At 47.2% G+C, this 26,224-nt stretch overlaps 1 protein-coding gene across 1 annotated transcript; it reads left to right on the forward strand.

Moving 5' to 3' along the window:
- The first annotated feature begins 13,940 nt into the window (after positions 1-13,940).
- Positions 13,941-25,511, forward strand: Nptx2 (neuronal pentraxin 2). Its single transcript, XM_076923639.1, has 5 exons — positions 13,941-14,551; positions 16,174-16,390; positions 21,387-21,631; positions 23,178-23,357; positions 24,149-25,511. The coding sequence occupies exons 1-5, from the start codon at positions 14,123-14,125 to the stop codon at positions 24,374-24,376; spliced, it is 1,299 nt and encodes a 432-aa protein (XP_076779754.1). The 5' UTR covers positions 13,941-14,122; the 3' UTR covers positions 24,377-25,511.
- The last annotated feature ends 713 nt before the right edge of the window (positions 25,512-26,224 follow it).

Genomic DNA, 26,224 nt, shown 5'->3' on the forward strand with positions numbered 1-26,224 from the left:
TTCCTTAGCGTGGGTCTGGCAGCAATAAGCGTATTTTGGGGCTTTGCATGTCTTTGTTTTGCTTTCGTGGTTGAGAGATGTTTTTACTGAATTACATAATTCTACATTGATGTGTCTCCTTTCTGTAAGAATTGAAATACATTATTCCTTTTCTTCTTTCACTTTTTTCCAGCCAGAAGTCAGCTAGGATTTCTGCCTTTTTTCTCTGTATATAGTCTATCCCTTTCACCCTGTCCTTGGATGCTTTTAAGAATTTTCTTTTTATCACTAGTTTTAAGGAATGTGCAGGCTGGTGAGATGACTCCGTTGGTAAAGGGCTTGCCATGCAGGTATCAAGATCTACGTTTGCATCCCCAGGACCCACATAAAAGATGGGTCTGACAGTACCCATCTGTAGCTCAGTGTTAGGTAGAGCGTGTGCAGACAACAGGAGGATCCTGGGAGCTCAGTGGCTTGCCTGCCCAGCCAAATCCCTGAAAGACTGTCAAAAAAGAGCAACTAAGGAACACTGACACTCACATACCTCCATGCTTATGGAGATACAGCACACACACACACACACACACGCACACACACACTGATGAGAGTCTGAGGATGCATCTCGGTAGGGAGAGTACATGTCTGGCATGCACAAGATAGGTTTAATCCCTAATACCCACATCAACCAGGCATGGTGGTATACCTGCAAGCCCAGCACTCAGAAAATGGAGATAGGAGAATCAGAAGTTCAAGGACCTCTTCAGCCACATCATGAGTTCAAGGTTAGTCTGTCAATACACAAATACGGCATATCTACACACAACAACATTCAAAGAAGCAAACAAGATAATAAGAAATCATTTGGAGATTATATAGAATTCTTAAGCCACACCGGCCCATCCAGAAGAATTGAATTGAGTTTTACTTTGTCCTATGAACAGATTAAAGAAGGAGGCTCTCTTTACCAGGAGTTCCACAGTATTGCTTCTCTCTAACCAACAGATGATATAAGAACAGAATCCATGCCCACGGATTTAATTTTAACATTTAATATTAGCTATGTTCAAACATTAAGATGCTCTGTGAGAACAGAAGCAGCCATAGCACAGACTGTGCTGAGCTTCCCGGTCACTAAACCCCTTGACATGACCTCCAAGATCCCACTGCACAGCCAGAAGGTCACAAACCACATCCCCTGGTCTTCCTTCCAGGTACTGGGAAGATGCACATTTCAGGGGCAGCCCTTCCCTCTTCTTCTGCCAGTTACATCTTGGGTTTCTTTTGATTCCTTCCAGCAGGAAGGCGCACTGTGAAATTGAGTTTCAGAATCATTTGTTTCCGATCCATCAGCTCGGGTACCAAGCACAAGGCAGGTGAGTGTGTTAGTTAGCTTTGGCGTGAGCTCTTTCTGTTACAGGTTTGTCAAAATAGGCTTCTAAAGGCACATGTTCATTGTGGTGATTGGGACTCAACCAAACTTCCATGAGGTCACTTCTAATTTGGACCTAGAGAAGAAACAAACCTCTTGGGTGAGAGAGGGTCACAGGAGTCACTCTTGTTCAACCCAGATCATCCCAAGGAGAGCCCCTATGTGCTGTCCACAGCTCTATTATGGCAAGGGGGAGGCAGACAACTTTAGAGGTTCACCAGCATGCTAACAGTCCACTCGAACCAATGTGTGTGTGTGTGTGCCAGCACACACCTGTGTGCGTGTGTATACATGTGTTCATGTCTTGGGTGGTGTCTCAGGGTTCATATGAAATGACGTAGAAAGAACAGATGAGGTGGACTCCAGTGGGAGTCTTTATAGGAAGATATTCTGCTTTTGTCTCCATTCCCTGAAGGCAATGAGAACTCCTTTGAAGTTCTCCCTCTTTCCTCCCCAACTCCCTACTTTAAAAAAATATTCATTTATATTAGGATTTACTTCTCTCTCTCTCTCTCTCTCTCTCTCTCTCTCTCTCTCTGTGTGTGTGTGTGTGTATGCATGTTCTCGTGTATGTGTGTGAATGTGTGTGCACCCACATACATACACGTTCACAAAAAAAGAGATCCCCTAGAGCTGGAGTTAGGATTGTTGTGAGATGCCTGAGTGGGGTGCTGGGAACTAAGCCAAGTCCTCTGTGACAGCAGGAAGTGCTTAACCAAGTCCTCTGTGACAGCAGGAAGTGCTTAACCAAGTCCTCTGTGACAGCAGGAAGTGCTTAACCAAGTCCTCTTCTGTGACAGCAGGAGGTGTTTTTAATAACTGAGCCATCTCTCCAGCCACACACACAAATGAAAAATATTTTGTTATCATTTTTCTTGTGAATGGTGTGTGTGTGTACATGTCTGTATGTACCTGTATGTATAAACCCGAGGTTTGGGTTGAGAGTCTTCCATGTCTGCTTTCTGCCCTTTTCCTTGAGGCAGGGTCTATGCATTGAACTCAAAGCTTGCTATCGCAGGTCAGTCTAGTTGGCCAATCACCAGGGATTTCCCCGTCTTTGCCTTCTAAAACCTGGGATTAGAGGGCGGCTTCCACAGCCACTCACGTGGGTTCTGAGGACCTGAATGTTCTTACGCTTAGAACACTATGCACTGAGTCATCTCCCCACATTCTGGCTGTTCTGAGCCAGGGTCCCCCTGTACAGCTCAGGTTGGCTGCAAACTCACTGTGTGGTACAGTTAAGCCTTGAACCTTCTTATCCTCCTACCCCAGTTTCCCAAGGATAGCAGGCATAACCCACCAGACTTAGCTTTGATTCTTTAGGGCAAGGCCTCAATTCTCTTATTCCTCAAAAATCCATCAGTACTGGAGGGATTTGGCTTCTGCTGTCTGTCTTGGATATAGACACTTCCAACATTTAATCGCAATGCAAGTAGTCTTGCTTGCCGTGCTCAGAAACAAAGTCGGGCGTATCTCACTGGATAATGTTTTGTGAAACAGGGCTGGTGAGGCGCTCAGTGGATAAAAGTGCCAGGTCACCAAGGATGACAAGCTGAGCTTGATCCCTGGAACACAGACTGGGAGGAGAGCACCAATTCTTGAAAGTTATCCTCTGACCTCCACATATGCAGAAGGCAGTGACACCTCCATATGCAAGCTGTGGTATACATGCACCTGTACAGCATACACACACACACACACACACACACACACACACACACACACACACACATATACACACCCCACCCCATACACATAAAAACAATTACAAAATAATTTTTAAAAATTCGTGTGTATGGTTAGAGAGATGACTCAATAAAAGTGCTTCCTGCTCTCAGAGAGGACCTGGGTTCAGTTCCCAGCACCCACTCAGGCAGTTCACAAACATCTGTAACTCCAACTCTAAGTGACCCAGCACCCTCTTCTGGTCACTTTGGGAACTGCATGTGTGTACACAGGCACATATGCACATAAGTAAAAAAAAATAATATTTTTTTAAAAATAGTATCCCTACACTCAACAGCACATCCTTTATCATTAACATTTGAGCACTGTGCTGGATAGTTTTAAGTTAACTTGACACAAGTCAGAGTCATTTCAGAGGAGGGAGCATCAATGGAGAAGATGCCTCAGAAAGATCGCGGGTAAACAAGCCTGTAGTGATTGACATGGGAGGACCCATTGTGGGCGGAGCCATCCCTGGGCTAGTGGTCCTGTGTTCTATAAGAAAGTAGGCTGAGCGAGCAAGCAGAGGACATAGCCAATAAACAGCACCCCTCCATGGCCTCTGTGTCAGCTCCTGACTCCAGGTTCCTGACAGGTCTGAGTCCCTTCTCTGACTGCCTTTGATGATGAACTCTGATATGGAAATGTAAGCCGAAACAACCTTCTCCAAGTTGCTTTCGGTTATGGTGTTTCATCAGAGCAATGGGAATCCTAACTAAGTCAGGCACTTACAATATACCAGGCCCTGTCTAGTAGAGACACAGAAACAAACAAAAAATGGTCTTTATCCTTCATAATTATCAGCTGAGACTGTGTCTCCTGACTGTTTATCAGTATAACTTTCAGTGCGGTGACTGGCATTTATGTAATAGTTCAAGCATTCGGGTTGGTTTCCATCGGGAAGGAACCAGCAATCCCTCCACCCCACTGCCCAGCCCTGCCACAGCCCCCCAGCAAACACACCACTCTCCCTTTACTCTCTGGCTTTGGTGGTTTTGAAACCAAGACCCATGATACCACTTATTGGTTTAAAAATAAAGATGAAATGTCAAAACATCAGTTTATAGCTCTGAGTGGTGTGCTTGATGCAAATTTATTTTGTTATTGGGGTTTAGACAGTGAGAGAGAGTTCTTTTTAGAAAAAAAAAAAAAAAGAAGAAGAAGGCACAGAGAGGAAATCGAGACACAATAAAAAAAGGCTGGAGCCAAAGCTTTGACCTCAAATAACATACACTGATTCACATCCTTTGGCTTTCATATGCCATGAGGATTTTTTATGTTTTGGCATTAAATTGACCTTATCTGTCAAATTCAGAAACTCAAGGCTACTGTACAGTATTACAGCTTTGTTCTCAGATCTCTTTAACCACTTTATATAGTGTTCAGGAGGTTAGACCTAGAAACAACCATAATACAGTATCAGTTTCCATAAAAAGGTAGGATCCGTTCTAGTTGGGGAGTTAAACAAAGATTGATTTTTGTCGCAAAGGAAACAGAACCTTATTCGGAGAACTGATGTATTTAGGGATGTTTGAATTGAAGGGAAATACCTTCCAACCCTCTTCAGCTCATGAAGGCTGTTCGTTAGCTGGACTGAGTCACAGAGCAAAAGAAGAAAAGAACCTGGGTGGGCTGAGCAGCTGCTTCCGCAACAAAAGCCGCGGTGTGCACAAAGGGTTTCTCTCACTTCGAGTGGTCCAAGGCTGAGCTGGGACAGCCACGGGTCTTCTGAATCACAGGCAAACATGGTTCCTTGGTGCAGGCGGGTAATGGTCCAGTTCCTCTCGTACCAGCAATCTGAACTGTGCCATCTCTTCCCATCTTTCATTCAGCAGATGCTCATGTTTCCTTTGTGTTGCTGCGATAAAACACCCAGACTGAAAGTAATTTAGGGGAGGGAAGGGTTTGTTCCAGCTTAAAATTCCAGGTTGCAGGGCATCATTGAGGGAAATCACACAGGAACTTGAAGGTAGGAGGGACTGCTTGCTATCCCATGCTATGTTACCACTCACCAAGGAAATCACTTCACAGCCAAAGAAGTGTAGCAGAAACTATAGAGGACACTGCTTGCTTGCTTAGAGACCCAGTTATACTCAGCTAGCTTTTTTGCTGTCCTGAAACTCAATCTGTAGACCAGGCTGGCCTTGAACTCACAGAAATCCACCTATCTTTGCCTCCAGAGTGCTGGGATTAAAGGCGAGTATTGCTGTTGCTGCCGCCGCTACTGTAATATATAATAAAACATAGTTCGGGGCCACACGTCTACTGTCCATGGTGGGCTGAGCTCTCCCACATCAGTTAATAGACAAAACAAGTCCTCCACAGATGTGTTTGCTGACTAATCTGATCTGGGCAAGCCTTCAACTGAAGTAGTCTCAGATGACTCTCAGGCTGGGTCAAGTTGACAGTGAAAGCTAACCAGAACAGGTAGGAAGAGATGGCCTTCCGTGTGAACATCAGGATTCTAGTGGGGATGGATTATTCGGGGGTCGGGGAGACAGAAGCAGTGTGAGTTTTAGCTCACACTGACTGCTAAGGAGACTGAGCCTCTTCTCTTTAGGGGTGTGGTCCCTGCTAAGTTTACCGCGCTCCACTGGAGAGTCCCACACTCCATGCATATTGGGAGACAGTAAATGAACTCAGAGTGTTATTTTAAAGACTGAAAAGGAGTGCATGGTGTTAACAGGGAGACGACAGAGCAGATCTGGGAGGGTTCGGAATGGGGACGGCAGAGTAGTACATGATCAAAATACATAATATGTGTGTATGAAATTCTCAAGAATAAATTTTAAAAATAAAAAGTATCCATTCTAACAAATATATATATATAAGTGCAAAGCCTAAGGCTGCATTGATCCTAATCTGTTAGTTTAATTTTTTTTTTAACTTTTTTATTGGAGAATCTGCTTTGGCTCAGACCCTCTTGTTTCAAATACACTTTGGGCTCAGAACCTCTGACAATACTGGGAGAGGTGTCTGTTCTTTTACAACCTCACCTTAACCTCCACTGAGCGCTAAAGTTAAAAGCCTGCAGGCTTAAAAACTCTAACCTCTACCATCTCTATTAGCAGGATGCTTCCATCTCAGGCACAGGCGGAGAAATTTCAGAAAATATGAGGTCTGTAGCCATTTAAGACACAAATTCCCACTTTCCTTTGCTCAGCTAAAATCTGAGTATTGTTACTACTCAGTCTGCTCCTTCTCATATCCACTCGGTCCAAGCACTGACCTCATCTTTGTGGCAGATGATAGGTGAGTGATACCTACTAGAGACGAGATAAATTTATCTCGAGGTATCCTTGGAAACAGCAAATGGATTTGAAACAGAAGCCTGTAAGTCAGAGATTACTAACTACATATCCTGTTTTCCCCCCAGTGGGCTTAATCGTCCCTTCTTTTGCCTTCTCTTCCAAATACCCCTTATATTAGAGCCTTTCCTTGCTGTTACAAAATAACTTCCCAAATGACCAAGGGTGGAGGAGTTCCTTGTTTTGAGTCAGGGTTGTGGTGGAGTCAGTCCACCGGGGCCTGACTCCCTCTGCTTGGACAGAGCACCAAGGCAATGGGAGCATGAGGAAGAACGGGCTCTTCACTTCATGGTGGTCAGGAATGGGAAAACACAGAAGGGACCAGGGACAAGAGAAACTTTCAAAGGTGCACACCCCTCCCCCCACCCCTTCCCCCCATTCCAGTGTTCCACTTACAACACAGCTCTACCTCCTTAAGTCTTCTCAGAACACCCCAAAATGGTGCCACCAAGTCAGGGATGAAGAGTTTGACACCTGAGTGGGAGCAAGGGGTGCATCTTACATTCAACCCACAATCCCTGGTGCTTCCTGACACCCCCTTCATCATCCTTTTCAAAGGCTAATTCCTAACTTCTTTATTGGAGTAGAAGATCCATGTAAATAGTAATTTTTTCTCTACAGTTACAGAAAAGGTTACGTGTTAAATAAACTCTTTGTTTCTTTCTTACTACACTATCATAGTTGCAAACAATAACATCTAAGAGATATTGGTGAAAAGAAAGAACAACATCTGTCAGACCCAGATGTTGTTCACGAGGAGCTCAGAGTCCGGTAGAAAAGATATTGAGCCAGAGGCCTGAATAATAATACAGTATACAGTAGATGATGATCCTTTATTATGACGAAGTAAAGACAAAGTGAACTTTAAAAGTTATTTTATTATTAATAATGTGTGTATGTGTTTCTGTGAATATGCACCCCATGTTTGTGTGGGTGATGACAGAGACCAGAAGGAAGCATTGCATCTTCTAGATCTGGAGTTTCAAGTGACTGTGAGGCCCCAACATGGGCGCTGGGATCTGAACTTGGTTCCTCTGGAAGAACAACACAGTCTTGACAGCTAAACCATCTTCTCCAGCCCCAAGGCCAACTTCTTAGAGGAAGTAACATAAACAGAGCCATGAAAGACAAATGGGGTTTGTGGGAAATGTTAATGATGCGAGAGATGGGGCATGTGGGATGAAGAAGGGAGAGATGGCTAGGGGCACAATGACTTTAGTTGAGGACACATCAAGTTAGAGGTTCAAGTACTGAATTCTTGAGATGGCCAACATACAATATATATATTCTTATATATATATTGAGAGAATTGAGAGAGCTGTGGACCACTCAACTATGGGTATGTGCATTGTGGAGGTTTGAATAAAAATGGCCCCCATAGGCCCATAGGGAGTGTCACTATTAGGTGTGGCCTTCTTGGAGTAAGTGTGGCCCTGTTGGAGAAAGTGTGTCACTGGAGAATGGAGAGTTCTCAAAAGCTCAAGCTAGGCCTAGTGGCTCTCTGTGTCTCATCCTGCTGCCTGCAGATCCAGATGTAGACCTCTCAGCTACCTCTCCAGCACCATGTCTGCCTGCATGCTGCCATGCTTCTTGCCATGACGACAATGGCCTGAATCTCTGAACTGTATGCCAGCCCTAATTAAATGCTTTCCTTTGTAAAAGTTGCCGTAGTCATGGTGTCTTCACAGCAATAAAACCCTAAGAAATAAAACCAAGAAACATTTGTTGAAGAGGAAGGAAGGAAAGGAGGGAGAGGAGGGGAGGAAGAGAGGCAGGCTCAAAAAAGCAGGAAAATCAGAAGAACACGGTAACATAGAAACTTATACTGGAAAGTCTGTAAAAGCATTAATCAACCAATCAATAAAGTATGTGATATCTACCTCTATCTCTCTCTATATATATATCTATATATTGATATCGATATCTAGATATAGATAGAGATAAAGAGTGTGTGTCTACAGCATACATATGGAAGTCAGAGGATGCTTTTTAGAAGTCATTTTCTCCCTCTACCATGTAGGTCCCAGTGACCAAACTCAGGTGATTCCTCAACTCCAGTGGGAAGCTCGAATGCAAACTCAACTTAATCAACAATACTGAATGCTTTGGTGAGTTCTAGGAGCATTATAGTAAAGGAGCCATTGCAGTTGATAACAATTTATTCATTTTTAACAAAGACGTTTTGAAGAAAAGACAAGCGTTTTCCAGGTTAGTGAATAAGTTAAGAAGCAGCACAGAGAGAAGACATTTTCACTGAAGATCAAAGGCCCGCATTTGACCAAGGCTCTGCTGTTAAGTAGCTATATCACCTTTTAATCTTTTAAAAAAACTGTTTTCTAGTCTTTGAATTTCTACAGAATTGCTTCCAGCTTGGACTTTCAAAAAGGTTCATACAAGCAGGGGAGATGGTTCAGTGGTTAAGAGCACTTATTGCTCTTGCAAAGGACCCAGGTATGATTCCCAGCACCCACGTGGCAGCTTAGAACTGTGTGTAACTACAGTTCACGGGGAACTTTTCTGTCCTGGGCTCCGGCATGCACATGGAGCACACACATTTGCTCAAGCATGCTCATATACGCATAAGAGGGAAAATAAATCTTTAAAATTCAAATATTCACACAAGCTATCTGTGCCTAAATGATATGGGCACAATGAGCTACAATCTTTGTCATAATTAGGTCAATTTTCCACCTCCTGTGTGTGTGTGTGTGTGTGTGTGTGTGTTTATGTGTGTGTGTGGTTGTGTGTGTGGTTATGTGTATGTGTATGTGTGGTTGTGTGTGTGTGCAGTTATGTGTGTGGTTGTGTGTGTGTGGTTATGTGTGTGTGTGTGTGTGGTGTGCAGCATATGTGTGAGAGTCAGAAGAGAACCTCAGGTGTCAGTCTTAGCTTCCACCTTGCTCAAGGCAGGATTTCTTTGTTGTTTCCTGCTGTGCATGCCAGGGTAGCTTCTAGAGATTCTCCTGTCTCCACCCTCCATCTTCTTGTAGGCACACTACATTGGGTTCCGGGGTATTTGAACTCAGACCCGCACATTTGCATATTCATAAGTCTCCCAATCCCCTCCCCCACCAGCCATCTCCCCAGTTCCAATTTTGCAATTTTTAAGCAGGCATATAAAGGAAGCATTATCCCTAGTGTTTCCAAATATAGAGAAATTGAGAGACTATGCTCTTCGATTTCCTCAAAGCAAACCAACTTCAAGGGGTCTTTTTTTGTGCTTGGGGTGAAGCTCGGGGTTTTATATTAGGCAAGTGCTCTACCAACTGAGTTACGTCATCCCCAGCAAGCTCACTGTCCAGAGTCCATTTCCTTTAGAAACCAAGCTAATCTGTTATTCCTGGTTTCTCGTGATCTATTATTTTATTGCTAGAAATCAGAAGGTACCACTGAGCCTTCATTTGTTTGTTGAAATCATGGAGTTATATTAACAAGACGTCTCCCCCAAACCACGTCTACCCACTTGTAACACACCCTTGCACAGGAACATTTTCTGAAAGTCAATGTTTCCTATCACTTGCTCCAAAATTAAACCAGAGATACATCATTCAGGAAGAAGCCAGATGCACTGAAGAAAGAAAAATTTGCTTTATCAGAGGGGCAGGCTTCTCTTACAGCCCATAGCAATTTAAATTCATTTGCTGAAATGTTAAATAAACCCAGTCTTTTAGTTGGGTCCCTTTGCTTAAACACCAAGTTAGCATAAATGCAAAATAGTTCACGTGATTAAATCTTTATAACACCATAATTTATCTTACACACACACACACACACACACAGAGAGAGAGAGAGAGAGAGAGAGAGAGAGAGAGAGAGAGAGGTAGAGCTCTTTTGCTTGCTGAGATCTCTACATTTTTCTGGAGTTCTCAACTCTCATCATCTCTCTGAGGAAGCTGGCTTGTACTGCCCCAGACTCTTAGTGTATTTAGTTCTAAAGGATAGTGTACAGAATAAAGAGAAGTTTTAATTTTGTTTTTAATAGGACTTATATAATTCAGGCCTAGCTTTGGTGGAGAGAAGGGAAACAGGTACATTAGCATTTATTGTGCACCTGCTATATGCTAAACATGTCTGGAAACACTGTCTCACACAAGTCCAGAAACAATGCTTGCTCATAAATTTACTTTTAATTTAAGAAATGAGAAAACGAAGGCTCGGGAGGTTAAGTTACACTCTCAGGTTATAAACCTGGGACTGAGGCAGGAGCTGCCTGACTCCAAACGAAGGCCCTTTCCGTTTTATTGGGCAGTATGGTCTCGTGAAAAATACACTCATAAAAGGGTATTAGCATTTTATGTATTACAGGGGATTAATCGGGATCCTTTAGCGCCTCCAGCATTGAATCCCATGTGCACGCTCACATGCACACCACACACACACACACACACACACACACACTCTCTCCATTCTGAATTCCCCTCTGACTGAAATACAGCACCGAGGACAGTTCCTGAGTCATGTTTGCAGGAAGCTGTCCTTGAATTCTGTGCTATTGAGCTCACACCCCCATTCTTGACTTCCCAAGTGGCTGAGGAAATGCAGGGGGGGAGAGAGAGAGAGAGAGAGAGAGAGAGAGAGAGAGAGAGAGAGAGAGAGAGAGAGAGAGAGAGAGAGACTGTACAAGATAGGTTCCTCTGACACCATGTGGAAATTAGCACATTTCCCAGAAGACCAAGATAAAAATGCCTGTGAGAAGAACCGGGGAGCCAAACAGATGGGGCAATAAGTGGAGGTAGAACGATGATCACCAGGATTCCCGGAACATGGGTGAAGTCCATACCTGCTGGCTCGCGGCTGACCTGGGACCAGCGGACATAGTGAATGAGTGGGTGGTTACTATGCTGCTGCATCGGTTACGCCGAGAGATTAGGTGGCATGATTCACTGCTGCAGATCTGCACGACTTTCTCAAGCAGCAGAAAAATCTGTGGGCCCTGGGCTCTGTCACTTGCACAGCCGTCCTCATGGGTAGCGTGAGTCATGCGTGCAGGATCTTTCAGGTAGACAGTTTCTGTACTGTGAGGGGGAAATGAAGGCAGAGTTCTCATGCTGTCAGGAACAGGTTACAGCCACGGCGTCTCCTTGTATGAAAGTCTATCTGCTGTTTACACAACCAGAGTGCCCTTCCAATACTCTGCCTTGGCTACAGGAAGTTCATAGCCCACACAGAAGAAAACCAATGTTTTGTAATGTTTATCACATGGAAGAGTGAGTCCTTCCTCCCGGAACTACCAGGCTCTTGAATAAAGCCAGAAGGGCCATTAAAGAGTTGACACTAATTGCTTTATATTTCCTACAAGGTCCAAAGAGGAGAAAATGACTTGCCCCAAACCACTTAGCTAGTAACAGTTGGCATTGGGACTGGAACGCCACATTCCTAACCCAGCTGATTTTTCCATTGTACCCGGAAAACAAAACTGCAAATAGCATAAGTCCTCTGATTTTACTGTCTCCTGAGAAAATAACATCCTCAATGCTTGGGTCTTTCCATCTGGGGTTTGGCAACTTTACTGATCACTTCTCATAGTGGAAACTCCTGTGAGATGTCTAAGTGCGATTATTTTGGGGATATATGCTATTTTTATGTCTTCTTGTACATCGCCTTCTTTGGTCAGGAGGAAATTAGAATTCTGGAAATACACTTGATTTAATTATTAAAAGAACAAGCATTGGCTTCAAGTAGTTGCAAATATGAATTATTAGTCCATGTCATGAAAGGATCAGAGAATTAACTACATAGGAACAATGGTAATCTATTGTCACACCCAATTAAGATCTGCCCTGGCCTAGGAGTAAAAGAGCATCAGATCTATGAGTGGAAACTTCAAGCAGCATGTCTATATTTGGGTGATTCTGAACATGCCTGGATTTGGTACCTTACAGCATCCTCTAAAAATGTACTATTTTAGAAAGTGTTTTTGAGATTTTGTTGCCGTCATGATTGCAATTTGTGTATGTGTGGGTTTATTTGAGCTTTTGAGTTTCCATATAGCCAAAGAAAAAAGGTCTAGGAAAAAATTGTAGAGTCAAGGTCAAATTTACCAAGGTGGAATCTTCGTGGTGAGTGTAGACCAACAAAGCCTTTAGCTCAGTATTCACCCCCCAACCCCATCTACACCTTATCTTCTCCATTGATGAATATTCTTACCTGTCCTCTGCTCTGCATCCTGTGGAGACTGAACTGCTTGTCTGTAGTTTTTAATCCGTGAAGAAATTTTTTTCATGAATAGAACTTTCCTTACAATTTACCAACGCTGTCCTTGAAAACCCCACGACTATTTACATAACAGAAGCTATTGTTTGAAGTGCAAAACAGGTCAGAATTTGGTTTCTAGAGATTAATCACTGCAGTCTATTTTGTATTATCATAATAATTTCATTTATTTTGATACAATTTGTTTTCAGAATCAACCCCAGCTTCTGTGCACAAGTGACAAATCCATTTGTTTCTGGTAGAATGGATAATGTGATTAATGACCTTGCAACAGGATTTCTTTAAAAAGAAGGAAGGTTTTTTTTTTTTTTTTCACTTTTAATTCACAGTAAACCAGCTCAGTCTGTAAAGTGTGTAACTGCTCTGAACTTGTAAGCCATGGGTAAGATTTTGAAATAACACCCCCACCCCAATCTTTTGGAGGATTTCTGTGTATTAATATTAGGTTCTTTCCAAGAATCTGATGATATTAGTCTCCAGGTGTAAAGTGGACTTGTTGGGCTCGCTCCTCCATTAAAAAGAACTGGGCACCACTCTACGCCCTGGCCTCATCATGTTTTTTCCTGTCGGATGTTCTCATCAAACGGAGGTCATGCTAAATAAATAAGTTCATGCCTAGAAGGATATCGTCCCCGCACAAGAACCTTTGAGTGAACTTGTGACTACAGCTCCCTGCTCTCCTGTGTTGATATTCCCTTCTTGCAGCATCCAGGTCCCACTTCTGTCCCTGCTGGCCTGAACTTCCCCCACCCCCAACCCCCTTGAGTTCTCTCTGGGGGTGGGCCTGGGATCTGGAGATGCCTACAGATTGTCCGCCTCTGCAAGCAACCGTTGTGCTGCCCGTGCCAGAACGAGGAAACCCACGCGGGCCGCGGGGATGGCTCGTGTGGAAGACCCGAGTTCGAGTACTGCAGGGAGAATTCCTTCTTGGCGAGTGGAGTCATCTCGGTCAGGGTTTCTCAGCCGGAAGCCGCGCCAACACTTCTCATCGTGGGCGTCAAAGTGTCCCCGGGGCTTCTCTGACCGTGAGGGGCCAGGCAACGCTTTCTACGACCGTTTCCGAAGCCCAATTTTCCTTTCCTAAGGCGCTCTGGGGACCCCGCACTCGCGCCTCAGGAACACTGCCCACGATAGTGCCCAGCCGCCCGGGCCAGCTAAGAGATGCGCCCCCGCCCCTCCCTCCGCGTGACGCAAACGGAGGCGGACCAATCAGAGAGCGCGGCGCGAGTCCCACGCGCCTGTGGCCCCGCCCTCCAAGCTTAAGAAAGGGCGCGCGGGCTGAGCCGGGGCCAGAACGCCGCGCAGAGTGGAGAGCGGGTTTCAGCGACGGCAGGCGGCGCTTGTGCTGCCGCTTCCGTGCAGCACGCGGTTCCCTCGAGCGCCGCGCTCGGACAGACGTAGCCGGCCGCGAAGGCGCCCAGACGGCAAGCCAGCGACCCATGCTGAAGTGAGCGCGCAGGTCAGCGAGATGCTGGCGCTGCTGACCGCCGGCGTGGCGCTCGCCGTGGCCGCCGGACGAGCCCAGGACAGCCCGATACCTGGCAGTCGCTTCGTGTGCACCGCGTTGCCCCCCGAAGCGGCGCGCGCCGGCTGCCCGCTGCCCGCGATGCCCATGCAGGGAGGCGCGCTGAGCCCCGAGGAGGAGCTGCGAGCTGCTGTGCTGCAGCTGCGGGAGACCGTCGTGCAGCAGAAGGAGACGCTTGGCGCCCAGCGAGAAGCCATCCGAGAGCTCACTGGCAAGCTGGCCCGCTGTGAGGGGCTGGCGGGCGGCAAGGCGCGTGGTACGGGAGCCACGGGCAAGGACACCATGGGCGACCTGCCGCGGGACCCGGGCCACGTCGTGGAGCAGCTTAGCCGTTCGCTGCAGACCCTCAAGGACCGCTTGGAGAGCCTTGAGGTAGATGCGTGCGGTGGCATCTAGCGGTTGGTGGTTCCCGGGACGGAGGGTTGGGGAGAAACGGGTATATGGGTTAGTTGGGCGCCCCCATTCACGGGGAGAACTGAGTTCGGGGGTGCAAGTCTCGCTCCTGCTCTGGACCTTACTAGGATGGCCTCCCGACTCCTTGTCCTCTTCTGTCCCCTCGTTCGATGGGAAAGGTGAAATCACCACCCCCATCTCCATCCTGTCGCGCGCGGGGACTTACCCACTAGACTCACCATGAACTTACCGAGGGTTTTTGGTTAAAGAACCCAGACCGCCAGGCCTGGAGGGCAATACCTGGTGACACCGGCAGCCTGTTTCCTCTTTGCAAACCCCCGCTTTCGGAAGCGGGACACACTCTGGCTGGCTGTGCCCGGTGCTGAGCCTGCCTCTGGAGGTCAGCTGCCCCTGGGCATCTGGTGTTTTCTTTGACAAATTGGGTCGGGGTGTGGGAGGACTGGGCTTGACTGGTGTGCAGGAGAGTGGAGGGGGAAAGCCAGCGACCCCATAATGTGAACAAGCCCCTATAAACCTCAAAGTCGCCTCTTCATTAAGTCAGAATTTTTTTTAAGATGCCCTTAGCTTTGACTTTAGGGGAACGGACTTTATCCCCGCTATCTTCTCTCGTGGATAATTTGGAACTTTGGGGGAGAAATCATCAATTAATTTTCATCTTACTTCCCACCTTGTTTAACAAGTGTGGACATTTCTGTTAACAGCGTTTATCAAAAATACCTATTAGCAAATATGAGGTTTAAATTACAGGTGTTAATTATTGCTAAATTATCGGAGTGTTTCTTTTGGCATGATTGCTATATACAGTGTTTCCAGCATCTGTGGATCCCATGAGTCATGATTACTGAGAGCTGACACTTCTTGAGTTCTGACTGTGACTCAGGCAGATTATTTAATTTTAACCCTTGTAATAGAGAATAGCATGAGACAGATCCAGTTTTCTACAATTTATAATCTGGAACACTGGGACACAGAGATTATGAGCTTGCCAAGGGCTCATGGCTGAGGGTGGCTGTCTGCCTCTGAGCCAGTGTGATAGAAGGAGGGAGAGAAATAGGAAGTGAGGGTTTGGATACAGCATTAAAAACGGAGCTGTCTGAGGTTTAGTAACTGTCTTGTACCTGTCCTTTACCAGGAATATCTCAGAGCCCGTTTACCCTTGTACTATTTTAGAACTTGGGAGCCATGTTCATTTCTAGATGAAAGCTCGCTGGCTTTGAGCACCATTGATTAACTGTTTGGAAAAAAAATCTTGTCTGTGTTTTGGGCTTTATATGACATAGATGTTGGCTCAATTTTTAGGGTTTTTGGTACAGAGAAGAAAAGCAGTTTTTCAAGAGGAGAAAGTGAGATTCACAAGTTTCAAATATTGCAGGGAAGTAATTTTTGTCTGACTTTGAAAGCCTTTCCCTACAAAAAAAAAAAAAAAAAAAAAAGGCATCAGTAAAATGTTCTCTTTTGAGCCACTGGCACAGTTTGATGCTGGGTTGGAAGCTCCTTGCTGTGTGGTTGGGTCACTGGAGCTGCGTGCCGCGGTTTCTAGTCAACTGGCCTGAATCTCTCTTCCTCCCACCCTTCCAAAGCTCCAGCTCCGCACAAATGGGTCTAACGCTGGGCTGCCGAGTGACTTTCGAGAGGTGCTCCAGCGGAGGCTTGGGGAGCTAGAGAGGCAGTTGCTACGCAAGGTGGCCGAGCTGGAGGACGAGAAGTCCCTGCTCCACAATGAGACCTCAGCTCACAGGCAGAAGACAGAGAGCACACTGAACGCGTTGCTGCAGAGGGTGACCGAGCTGGAGCGAGGTAGGTGCCATGTGCCTGGTGCTCTGTCTGAGAGTGGCCTCCTTTTTACCAACTCAGGCAGATCTAGGATTTCCATTTATGGCCAGCAAGCAGTGAAGCAATGGTAGTGGCACACATGGAGATGATCCTTAGGTGTCTGTGTGCATGACACAGATGGACTGTGTTCACAGGGGTTAGCTCCTGACCCTACCAGCATCACCCCTGGGAAAACAAAGGAACTCAGGCCCAGCTTGGATAAACAGCCTGACCTCTGCCAGATGGACAGTTTATTCTCCTTTTAACTTGTCATTATAACAGAGTCTGTTTATCTTTCCTTCTCGTGCTGTGTTGGGTAAGATTCTCCTATGAGAGACAGAAGAAATTAAGGGTCCTAAATGCTTCAGTTTGTAGTCTCCACCTCGAACTCTCTGGGTACATTTGGTGGTAGAGGGTATCGGATCTCAGATTCACTAAGATGACAAAGGCAAGTTCAGTGTCATGATTGACAGGCGACCATCCGATAGAAAACTGTCCGGTAATCCTTGTAGTGAACAGAAGGGTCAGGTGGAGGAGGACGTGAGCTAACAGTGTATTGTTTCGTTCAGTCCCTGGTTTTCCACAATGCCTTCCTGTCTTCTGTTGTTTCCCTTGCTTTTCTTACAAAGGCATGAGAAAGATGCTCACCTATTTGACTTAGATTCTTAGTTAGTTTGTTTATTTCTTTCTTTCTTTCTTGAAACAACTTCTTATTACATAGCCTAACCTGGCCTTCAGCTTTCCATCCTCCTGCCTCAGCCTCCAAATGCTGGGATTACAGGCGTGTGCTGCCATCTCTGACTTGACATTGATTCTTGAGTTTTCAAAACAGTTTCTTCTCTGTTATCCTTCTATTGCTAGGTGACATTGGGAGACACACTGGGTCTCAGGGCCTTCTTCAAAGGCAAAGAAGCTGCCTCTGATTCTCTCTTGCTTGACAAGAGGAGAGCAGCAGCCTCCCCTCCCTATCCCCTGAAAACACGCATACTCTTCACAGTGGATCCTTGAGTCACAGGGCCAGGAGGTGAGCACAGCCATAAGTAACTGAAAGTGGTAACTAGAATCAGAGGGGACTTGGCGGCTCTGTACCTCCCTTGGCGCAGTGGTCAGCTTGCCAGCAAGGAGACAGGTCAGTATAAATCCAGAGAATGGCCATAGTACCAGGCAGTATGCTGAACACACTACCCATTTCACAGATGTGAAAATGCTCATTTCCCAGGTAGACAAGTTTCCTGTATGGATACTTCCTAAAGAAGCCTGAGACACTTGTCACATAAACCTCAGCCTCTCTATTATCTGTTCTTGAAGTCCAGGCCAGTGGATTCTGTGGAAAACCCTGCTGCTGTACTTAGTAGCTTGCCCACCAGTTCTAAACTAGAAGAACCAGTCAGGCTCAGGCCAGCCATGCTGCTTCTGGTACCCACATTCCCTTAGTTCTCACTGAAAGCCCACAGCCAAACAAGAGCCACTGAGCTCCTGCATACTGAACACACACATGCACATACGTACACATGCCTCAGTGTGTGTGTGTGTGTGTGTGTGTGTGTGTGTGTGTGTGTGTGTGTGGGTATTTTTGCCTATATGCGTACGTATACCACATTTATACCTGGTGCCCATGGAGCCTAGAAAGGGATGTCGGATCCCTTGGGACTGGAGTTACAGATGATTGTGAGCTCCTTATGGGTGCAGAGAAATGAGTCCGGGTCCTCTGCAAGACCAACAGTATTCTTAGTTGCTGAGCCATCTCCAGTCCCAGACTTCCCTTGACTCCCCCACCATGGGAATGCTAGACTTTTTCCTTGTGTTCCACCTACTCAGTTCTGGAATGAGTCTTAAAGGAAAATGACCATCTGGTAAGCCATTTGTTCCTGGGCACGTCTGAGTTTATGCTCATTCTGCTTTGTGTCCGCTGTAGAAGGGTATGTAAATGCTCGGCCCCCAAAGCGCACTACGAGTTGGAACTCCACCAGGTTCCTTAGAAGCATCCAGCCAGCCCCATAGAGGCTCAAGCATGTGGCCGGTTAGGAAGGCTCTGGGGAGTTTCTGTCCTTTGGTCCCTCATTCAGATACGAGCCAGGTGCTTAGGTTCGGTATCTTCCATTAGCCCTGCAACAGGTATCCATGGCAGGTACAAATGATGCAATAGTGATGTTTCAATCTCTGCAGATGTGAGAAGTTGAGTAGCGACCCCAGAGAAGAAATGGGCTTTTGCCCTACTGGGCATGAAGCTCTTCGTAGCCCAGCAAGTAGCAGCTGACTCTGCATAGCACCCATGTCCCCAGTGTCCTCATTTCTCTTGTCTGCAAGACCTGTCCATTTGGAAAGGCTTCAGAGTCTGGGCCAGCAGGCCAGGTGCAGCTGGCAGGGTGCTGAAATCGCCATTAGCATGGAGAAACCAGAACTTCCTCCTTCAAAGCTCCAGGCTGCCCACCTCCCTCCTTAGGCTTGTCCACCACCTGCAGCTTCTGATTTATTGGTCAAGCCTTTTAATTCCTTAATTGGTTCTAACTAAGTTTCCTCTGCACCTCCAAGCTGTTTTATTCAAATAAAGGGGACCAGTCGTCAGGCTGGAGCCCCCTTCTCTGCCTCTCAGCCCTCCCAGCTCTAATTAAACCTATCTGTTGTCACCGACCTAATGATATTACCGACCCCGAGTCTTATTAAATTGGCAAGCCTGCCCACCTGTGAGCATAAAAGCCATTTCTTCTTATTAGATAATGATGCCTTCATTAAGAACATGGCCATTTGCCACTTGAAGACTAAGCACCAGTGGCTACTTGTAGTGAAAAGAAGGACTTCTGGTCCTGTTGGTTCAGTAGCTGGGTGACCTTAGATAAGTCATTTCTCTGAAGCCTCAACACTACAATACAACCTACAAAATCGGAGCAGGTATTGTCTGGTTCTGTATTTTTTCTTCAGCATAATGAGGGTCAAGCCCTTGCTTTTACAGTGGCTTGCCTTTTCAGGTGCTTGAGAGAGTCAGGTCTCCAAGTCTGGACAGATGCTCCATAGCCCACAGCCTGTTTTGAGAGATGCCTACCATGGCAGGTCAGGATGAGTCAGGGGGATGGCATAACCACAGTAGCAGGAGCAAATACTAGCTAGAAAACCCAGAGAGACCAGAGAGGTGACCCTGGACTCTGCTGCTGCTGTGCAGGAGACCTCCTTAGATAAGCCTCAATTCTGTGACTTTGGTATATCATGATGGAGTAAGGTTGTCTGACTGTCTGGCCCTTTAAAGGTAAGGAGTTGCTGAATGAGTGAGGAACTGAGGTTCCTTCACTGGCAGGATCTGATCCTTATGTACAAGGGAAGCTGCCATTACGTCCGCTCACAAAATTATGTTGTTTCCTGCAAACTTTGGGTAACACAACTGTTACATTAATCTGAGCTTAAATCAAGATGATGCCGAAAGTTACAGGCCATGTAAGAGTTTGTTTTCAAAGACTTCAGAAGTGCCATGTCCATGAGAACAGCCTGAGATGGGGGGAACATGGGGGTGTCATATCACTACCAGTAAAGTCTGGAAGGTCTAAAAGTCTGGCCAGGTGTTAGCCTGAGGGGGGCAGCACCTCTGCATGCATCTGTCTCCCCCACCCCCATTCCATAGTCCAGAAAACAGTCCAGTTATGCAGCCTTCTCTTGAGAAGGAAGGGTTGTGTCAGCAGCGAAGGGTTTCCCAGCAGGGACTAAGACAAATTGTCACTTCTGAGGAAAGCTGTAGTGTGGACCTCAAGCCTGACTCCTGTGCCTGAGCAGTGTTAATCAAGTGATGCAGGCTCACTCGTCCACAAGTGTTTATCAAGTGCTCAGGTCCCAAGAGACATTCTTCCTCCAAGCCCTGGTCCCTTGGGTTTCAAAGCCTGCCCTTAAGAAAGAAGACAGAGAGACAGACGAAGTGCTCAAGGAAAGACGGAAGGAAATAAGACTGGGTTGAGGAAGAACAGGAAAATTAAATCCAGTGTCTCTAAACCCTCCCTCCCCTTTCTAGTCATTGGGACTGTGAGGCTCAGTGGTAATCAGAAAGGACCAGAGTTGAGTGTTTGGTTTTGTCTCATTTACCTGTGGATTCCAAGAAGCATCTTGCAGGCTGTGGTGGCATACATCTACAAACCCAGTACTTGGCTAGGCTAAAGCAGGATTGTGAGTTCAAAGCCAGCCTGGGCTACAGGTTATATAGCAAGGCCTTTACTCAGAAATAGATAGGAATGAAGAAGTCTCTTAATTTTTTGTGTGTTATGTGTATGTATATGTGCACAGGCATATGTATGTATGCTGTGTGGAGGCCAGAAGCGAGCATTAGATCCCCTGTTACTGGAGGTTGTGAATTGTTATATGACTACTGGGAACTGAACCTGAGTCCTCTGGAGGAGGAGTAATGCACTTAGCCATCTCTTTAGCTCTGAGGCCTCTTTTCCTATCCTAAACAATGGAGATAGGCTGGATATGGGAGTGCACACCTTCAATCCCAGCACTTAGGAGGCAGAAGGATCGCTGGTCTGAGTAGGAACTACAGGACAAAAATACACAATGAGACAGTCTCCAAAAGGAAAGAAAACAATAGGAAAGGTAGAGACAAGTTCTCTAAGGTGTCTAATGTGTTTCTCACAAAATGCTCTTTTCCCTTCACACCTCTGGGAGCATCCTGGAGGCCGTGTACTTGCGGGTACCTCTGCCTGGATTCTCACCACAGGTCTTCTTATGTCACATGCTTTTCGTGATTCTTTTCCCCACCCTTCAGTCTTCCTCTAGCCACTGTGCTAGAGGAAATCCCGCCCCCTCTCCCTCTTCCCCTTCTACTGTCTTTGGACTGATTTCCCACCAGAGTGTAAGCTTCTAGGAGTCAAGGACTGTCCCTAGGACTGCTGGGTTTGGGCACTTCGACCAGAAGCTGGGGTGCTAGCCCTGCCTGAATGATGGGTCTTAGTGAGAGGAACTTGGGCCAGGCTGCCCTTCTGTAACCTGTCTTCCTTCCACCCAGGCAACAGTGCATTCAAGTCACCAGATGCATTCAAAGTGTCCCTTCCTCTCCGCACAAACTACCTGTATGGCAAGATCAAGAAGACATTGCCGGAGCTGTATGCCTTTACCATCTGCCTGTGGCTTCGGTCCAGTGCCTCGCCAGGCATCGGCACGCCATTCTCCTATGCTGTGCCTGGACAAGCCAATGAGATTGTGCTGATAGAGTGGGGCAATAACCCCATCGAGCTGCTCATCAACGACAAGGTGAGGCCTGCTGGACCCTGGTGGCCAGGGGAGTGGACACTGGAGGAAGTCAGCACTTGGCTGGCTTTCAGTAGCACACAGAGCAGATCCTGGCCAGCTACGGTCTGTTTCAGCTACTGACTAGGAGTGTGGTGATTGCCCTCAGCGTGGAGCAGGCACTTCCTCTCCAGAGTGCTGACATGGGGTGCGGGTGGCAGAGGATATCTGCAGCCTATGGAGACCCTAGTCTGGCCAACAACAGGCAGTTGAAGATCCCCAGGTCACAGGAGTGGAAGGAGTAGGAAGGCAGGACCCCTTACAGAGGCAGCCTTTGTGGCTCTCCCTAAATGCTCTGCTCGAGGGTACCTGTGTGAAGGTGTAGATATACATTTTAAAGGGATCCGATTTATTGGGATAAAATGTACCCCTGGCAAAACTGAGCTTTTAAAATGTACACTCAGTTTTTGCTGGGTTTGACAAATGCAGACAGCTGTATAATCAACCACAATAAACATGTAACAGTCCCATTGCCACCCTCCCTCATGTACCCTTGTAGTCAGCTCCTGCCCAGCCTTTCTTGGCCCCTGGCAACTGTTCTTTCTGCTCCACAGCCTTGCCCTCCTCAGAGCAGATGTTCCGTTTCCACAGGCAGTGAGTAGTATGATCTCTTTGAAAGATGGGTTTTGAGCCTCTGATCACTCAGCCACCAAGTGCAAACCCCGTCTTTAAACAAAACAAATGAATCAAACTTTTCTCCTAAAGTCAGATCCAACACGATAAAAGAATGTCCTTAGTCCAGCATTTGAATGGCTGCCCCTGCTGTAGATGGCCCAGGTCCAGCCTCCATTTTGGATGGACAGGACCCTTGCCTGTCTTTGATCTTTATCAAACTGCCACTGGATGGAGTTTGTCTACTCTGGGAGCACTGCGGAGAAGTTGGAAGTTCTGTGGAATGGAGTGAGCTTTCCAGGCTTCTAGCAGGAATAGCTTCCCTGAGCCAAGGATTTATTGTTCTAAATAACACTGTAATCCCTGAGAGTCTTGTTTTCCTCTCCCTTTAGACCTCTTGTAAACATCCAAGTCCTGGGAGGGAGACTTCAGGTTGCTAGGAGACCAACAGTAACAACAGCACAGCCTTGTGCTCACAGGCTTCTGAGACTTGCCTGTAGTTGAGTGTAGGGTCTATGTGTGCACACTCCTGTACTGTGCTGACACAGACATGCATACACTCCTGACTTCGCTTGACACAGGCAATGCTTGGTACACGCACAGGTCTCTCAGTGCTGCCTGTCAGGTTCCACACAGAGCCCAGGCTAGTATGGGAGTCAGTAGCCAGGCCCAGAACCAAGAGTGTCCAGTGTCCTGAGGCTTTGCCCAGTCTCCTGATTGTCACACACACAAGGCAAGTGGGCTTTGGGTGTGTTACTCACAAGACAGGGAAGGGAATCCCAGCAGGAATCCTGAACTGTGAAAAGAAGACTAAGCCAGGTGACATTCCACCCGCTTCCCTGGAGGAATCCATGGATCCGGACCTGGCAAGTCCTCACCTGCATGTTGACATCCACAGGTTGCACAGCTGCCCCTGTTTGTTAGTGATGGCAAGTGGCACCACATCTGCATCACCTGGACCACTCGAGACGGCATGTGGGAAGCATTCCAGGATGGGGAGAAGTTGGGCACTGGGGAAAACCTGGCACCCTGGCACCCCATCAAGCCAGGGGGTGTGCTCATCCTGGGGCAGGAGCAGGTGGGTACTCTGTCATAGAAGCTACAAAGGAGGTTGCCCCACTCAACTCCCCGGGATCCCCTGCTCTTGCCCAAGGTACCTCCTGTCTTCCAGACCCTGCCACTGTGTCCTGACAGCCTGCCTGCCCCATGAGAAAGCTCCCTGGCTGTGTGATGACAGAGAGCTGTGGGAACGTCCTTGTAGTCACAGGGTGGGTCATCTAGTGTCTCGGGCCCAGCTGCCTTGTGGGGTAAACACTATAGGAAGGCATCACCAGTGTCCTGTGAGTCCCTGCATTTGGCCTTGCCTGGTGCACAGTGGTAGAACTGAAATTTTCCTGGAACTATTTGCTCAGGATCCTAGAATCTAGCAAAGGCCACTTAGGAAACATCTAGTATACCTTGGGGAGTCAGGGGGTGGTGGACATAGGAAGAAAGATGATCTGGGACACTTGCTGTCCAGGTGAGGGGTGGCAAAGAAGTCACTAGGTCCCAGGCAGGGAAGAGCTAGCATAGTGATCACTGAGCACTTAGGGGCTTGCAGTCTCATGCATGGCCTCCTTCCTCACTCAGGTCCACTGCTTCTCCCCTGAAAGGGACAGAGTCAGGCTTTAGGCAACTGTCTTCCCCTTCTGCCTCAGTTTCCCCTGTGTAAAGTGGGTCGTATGAGTAAAGCCATTTTCAAGACCTCAAAATGCCATGGGGCTTCAGGACCTGTGGAATACATGGTTCCCTCCATTTTGCTTCCCTGGAGAGTCAGGAGGCCAGTTCTGTTTGTGAATCTATCCCAAAGTGCCTGTCTCCACTTTCCAGGACACTGTGGGAGGCAGATTTGATGCCACACAGGCCTTTGTTGGAGAACTTAGCCAGTTCAACATATGGGACCGTGTCCTCCGGGCACAAGAGATCATCAACATCGCCAACTGCTCCACGAACATGCCTGGAAACATCATCCCATGGGTGGATAACAACGTCGATGTGTTTGGAGGGGCTTCCAAGTGGCCTGTGGAGACGTGTGAAGAGCGTCTCCTGGATTTGTAGCTACCTTCTTCCTGTCCCAGAGGCCAGGATCCGGCTGTTCTGGGGAGTTCAAGGCCCCGGAATTCCCCAGTTCAACTAAAACCTCTGGCCTGAACAGAAAAGAGCCGGAGCCTCTAAGGCAGGCTGTGTGGCCACCTTGTCTTAGGCTCATTTGTTCCTTACTGTTGTGTTGTTTTTTGGGGGGGTAGTGACAGAATCCCTGGGAAGAGTCCTGAGCCACTTCCTACTGGGGTTTCTAGTGACGTCTGTGAGCCTCTCCATCAGTCCCTGTAAATGCTAATGCAGCCCAGCCCTGCCTGTCGTTTTGGATCCTTGGTGTCTCATGTGTGCTTCCTGTCTGTCCCCTTTGATGGCTGTGTGGTCATCCTACTAGGGTGGCCTAGGTCCCTTGTGTGTGTAGCACATCCCTGCTTTTGACTGAACACAGTGCACAGAAGCTACTCGCCCCTGAAATAGGGTCTCTCCCTCAGTGTCATGTGCACTCTGGTCTTTCCCTCTGAGGGAGTTGCAGCTGGTGGAGGGCCAGCTGCCCAGACAGTCCCCAGCATCCCCAAAGCAGACCCCCACCATGGAGAAGGTCCCCCAGAGCCTCCCCCTCCCCCTCTCAGACCCACGCTTCTAAGGACCATTGCTGGGTTGGCTTTGAAAAGCTGCTCTTCTCATCTGGTGCCAAAAGTCCATTTGCAGCTTCTACAACATTCCGTGTGGTTTGGGGTTTACTTTAGTCCCCACAAAAGATGAAACAGCCATTAGAAGCCTCCCCTCCTTTTGATGCTCAGCCCACTGTGAAGAGTGAGCTTGTTTTGTAAGCCACATTGGTTCCCGTGAGCATCTGACCGTCCCCCATCAAGTATTTCCCCCGGACCTGGAGATTAGGGTGTCATTTGGCTGCTACTTGCTTAGTGACTCCAGGCTGCATCAGATATCATAATTTATTTTAAAGAGAAAATGATTCAGTGGGGAAATTTATAAAGCTATAAATATTATATATTTTATTTTTCATACATGTTTGAAGTGCAGATCCATGGATGTTCCGTTTGTAGGATCAGCTTGACGTGCCCATCCTGACATTGTATGCCACAAGAGCTCTTGTGATGATGGAATTTTGATTAAAGTGCACCGGAAGATGCTTTGAGCTTCGTGTCCTCTCCCTCCCCCCTCTTATTCTCCTCTCTCCCTCCTCTCTTACACACACAACTGGAACCCAGCTAGTCTGGGAGGGGTGGGGCTTTGTGCTTCCTGGCTAATGCCTGGCTGCTGTGTTTTACCGAGACCTAACCCCAGTGGACAGAGTCACAGCTGTATCTGAAGAACATGGAGTATTGATACTTGGGGTAGGACACTGTCCAAGTGGGTCCCCTCCTTCAGCATCATGCTATGGGAGCCCAGCAGACTATCTGTCCCCAGCTCATCCAAGGAGCCCCTGAGCTCTCCTCTGCCCTTTCTCTGCAGGTGCTCTTGCCGCATCTCATTTAATTTCTTTAACAAGCTCTCTGAAAGCCAATCTCAATCCACGGGTGAGTTCAAAGAACAATGAAAAGTGGTGTGTGTGTGTGTGTGTGCGCGCGCGCGTGGCCACCTTGGCTTAGGCTCATTTGTTCCTTACTGTTGTGTTGTGTTTTTTTTTGGGGGGGGGGGGGGTAGTGACAGAATCCCTGGGAAGAGTCCTGAGCCACTTCCTACTGGGGTTTCTAGTGACGTCTGTGAGGTCTGTGAGCCTCTCCATCAGTCCCTGTAAATGCTAATGCAGCCCAGCCCTGCCTGTCGTTTTGGATCCTTGGTGTCTCATGTGTGCTTCCTGTCTGTCCCCTTTGATGGCTGTGTGGAAGTTGTCATTCTTTAAGGATT

The sequence above is a fragment of the Arvicanthis niloticus genome, chromosome 24, assembly GCF_011762505.2.
Source record: "Arvicanthis niloticus isolate mArvNil1 chromosome 24, mArvNil1.pat.X, whole genome shotgun sequence".
Taxonomy (NCBI): domain Eukaryota; kingdom Metazoa; phylum Chordata; class Mammalia; order Rodentia; family Muridae; genus Arvicanthis; species Arvicanthis niloticus.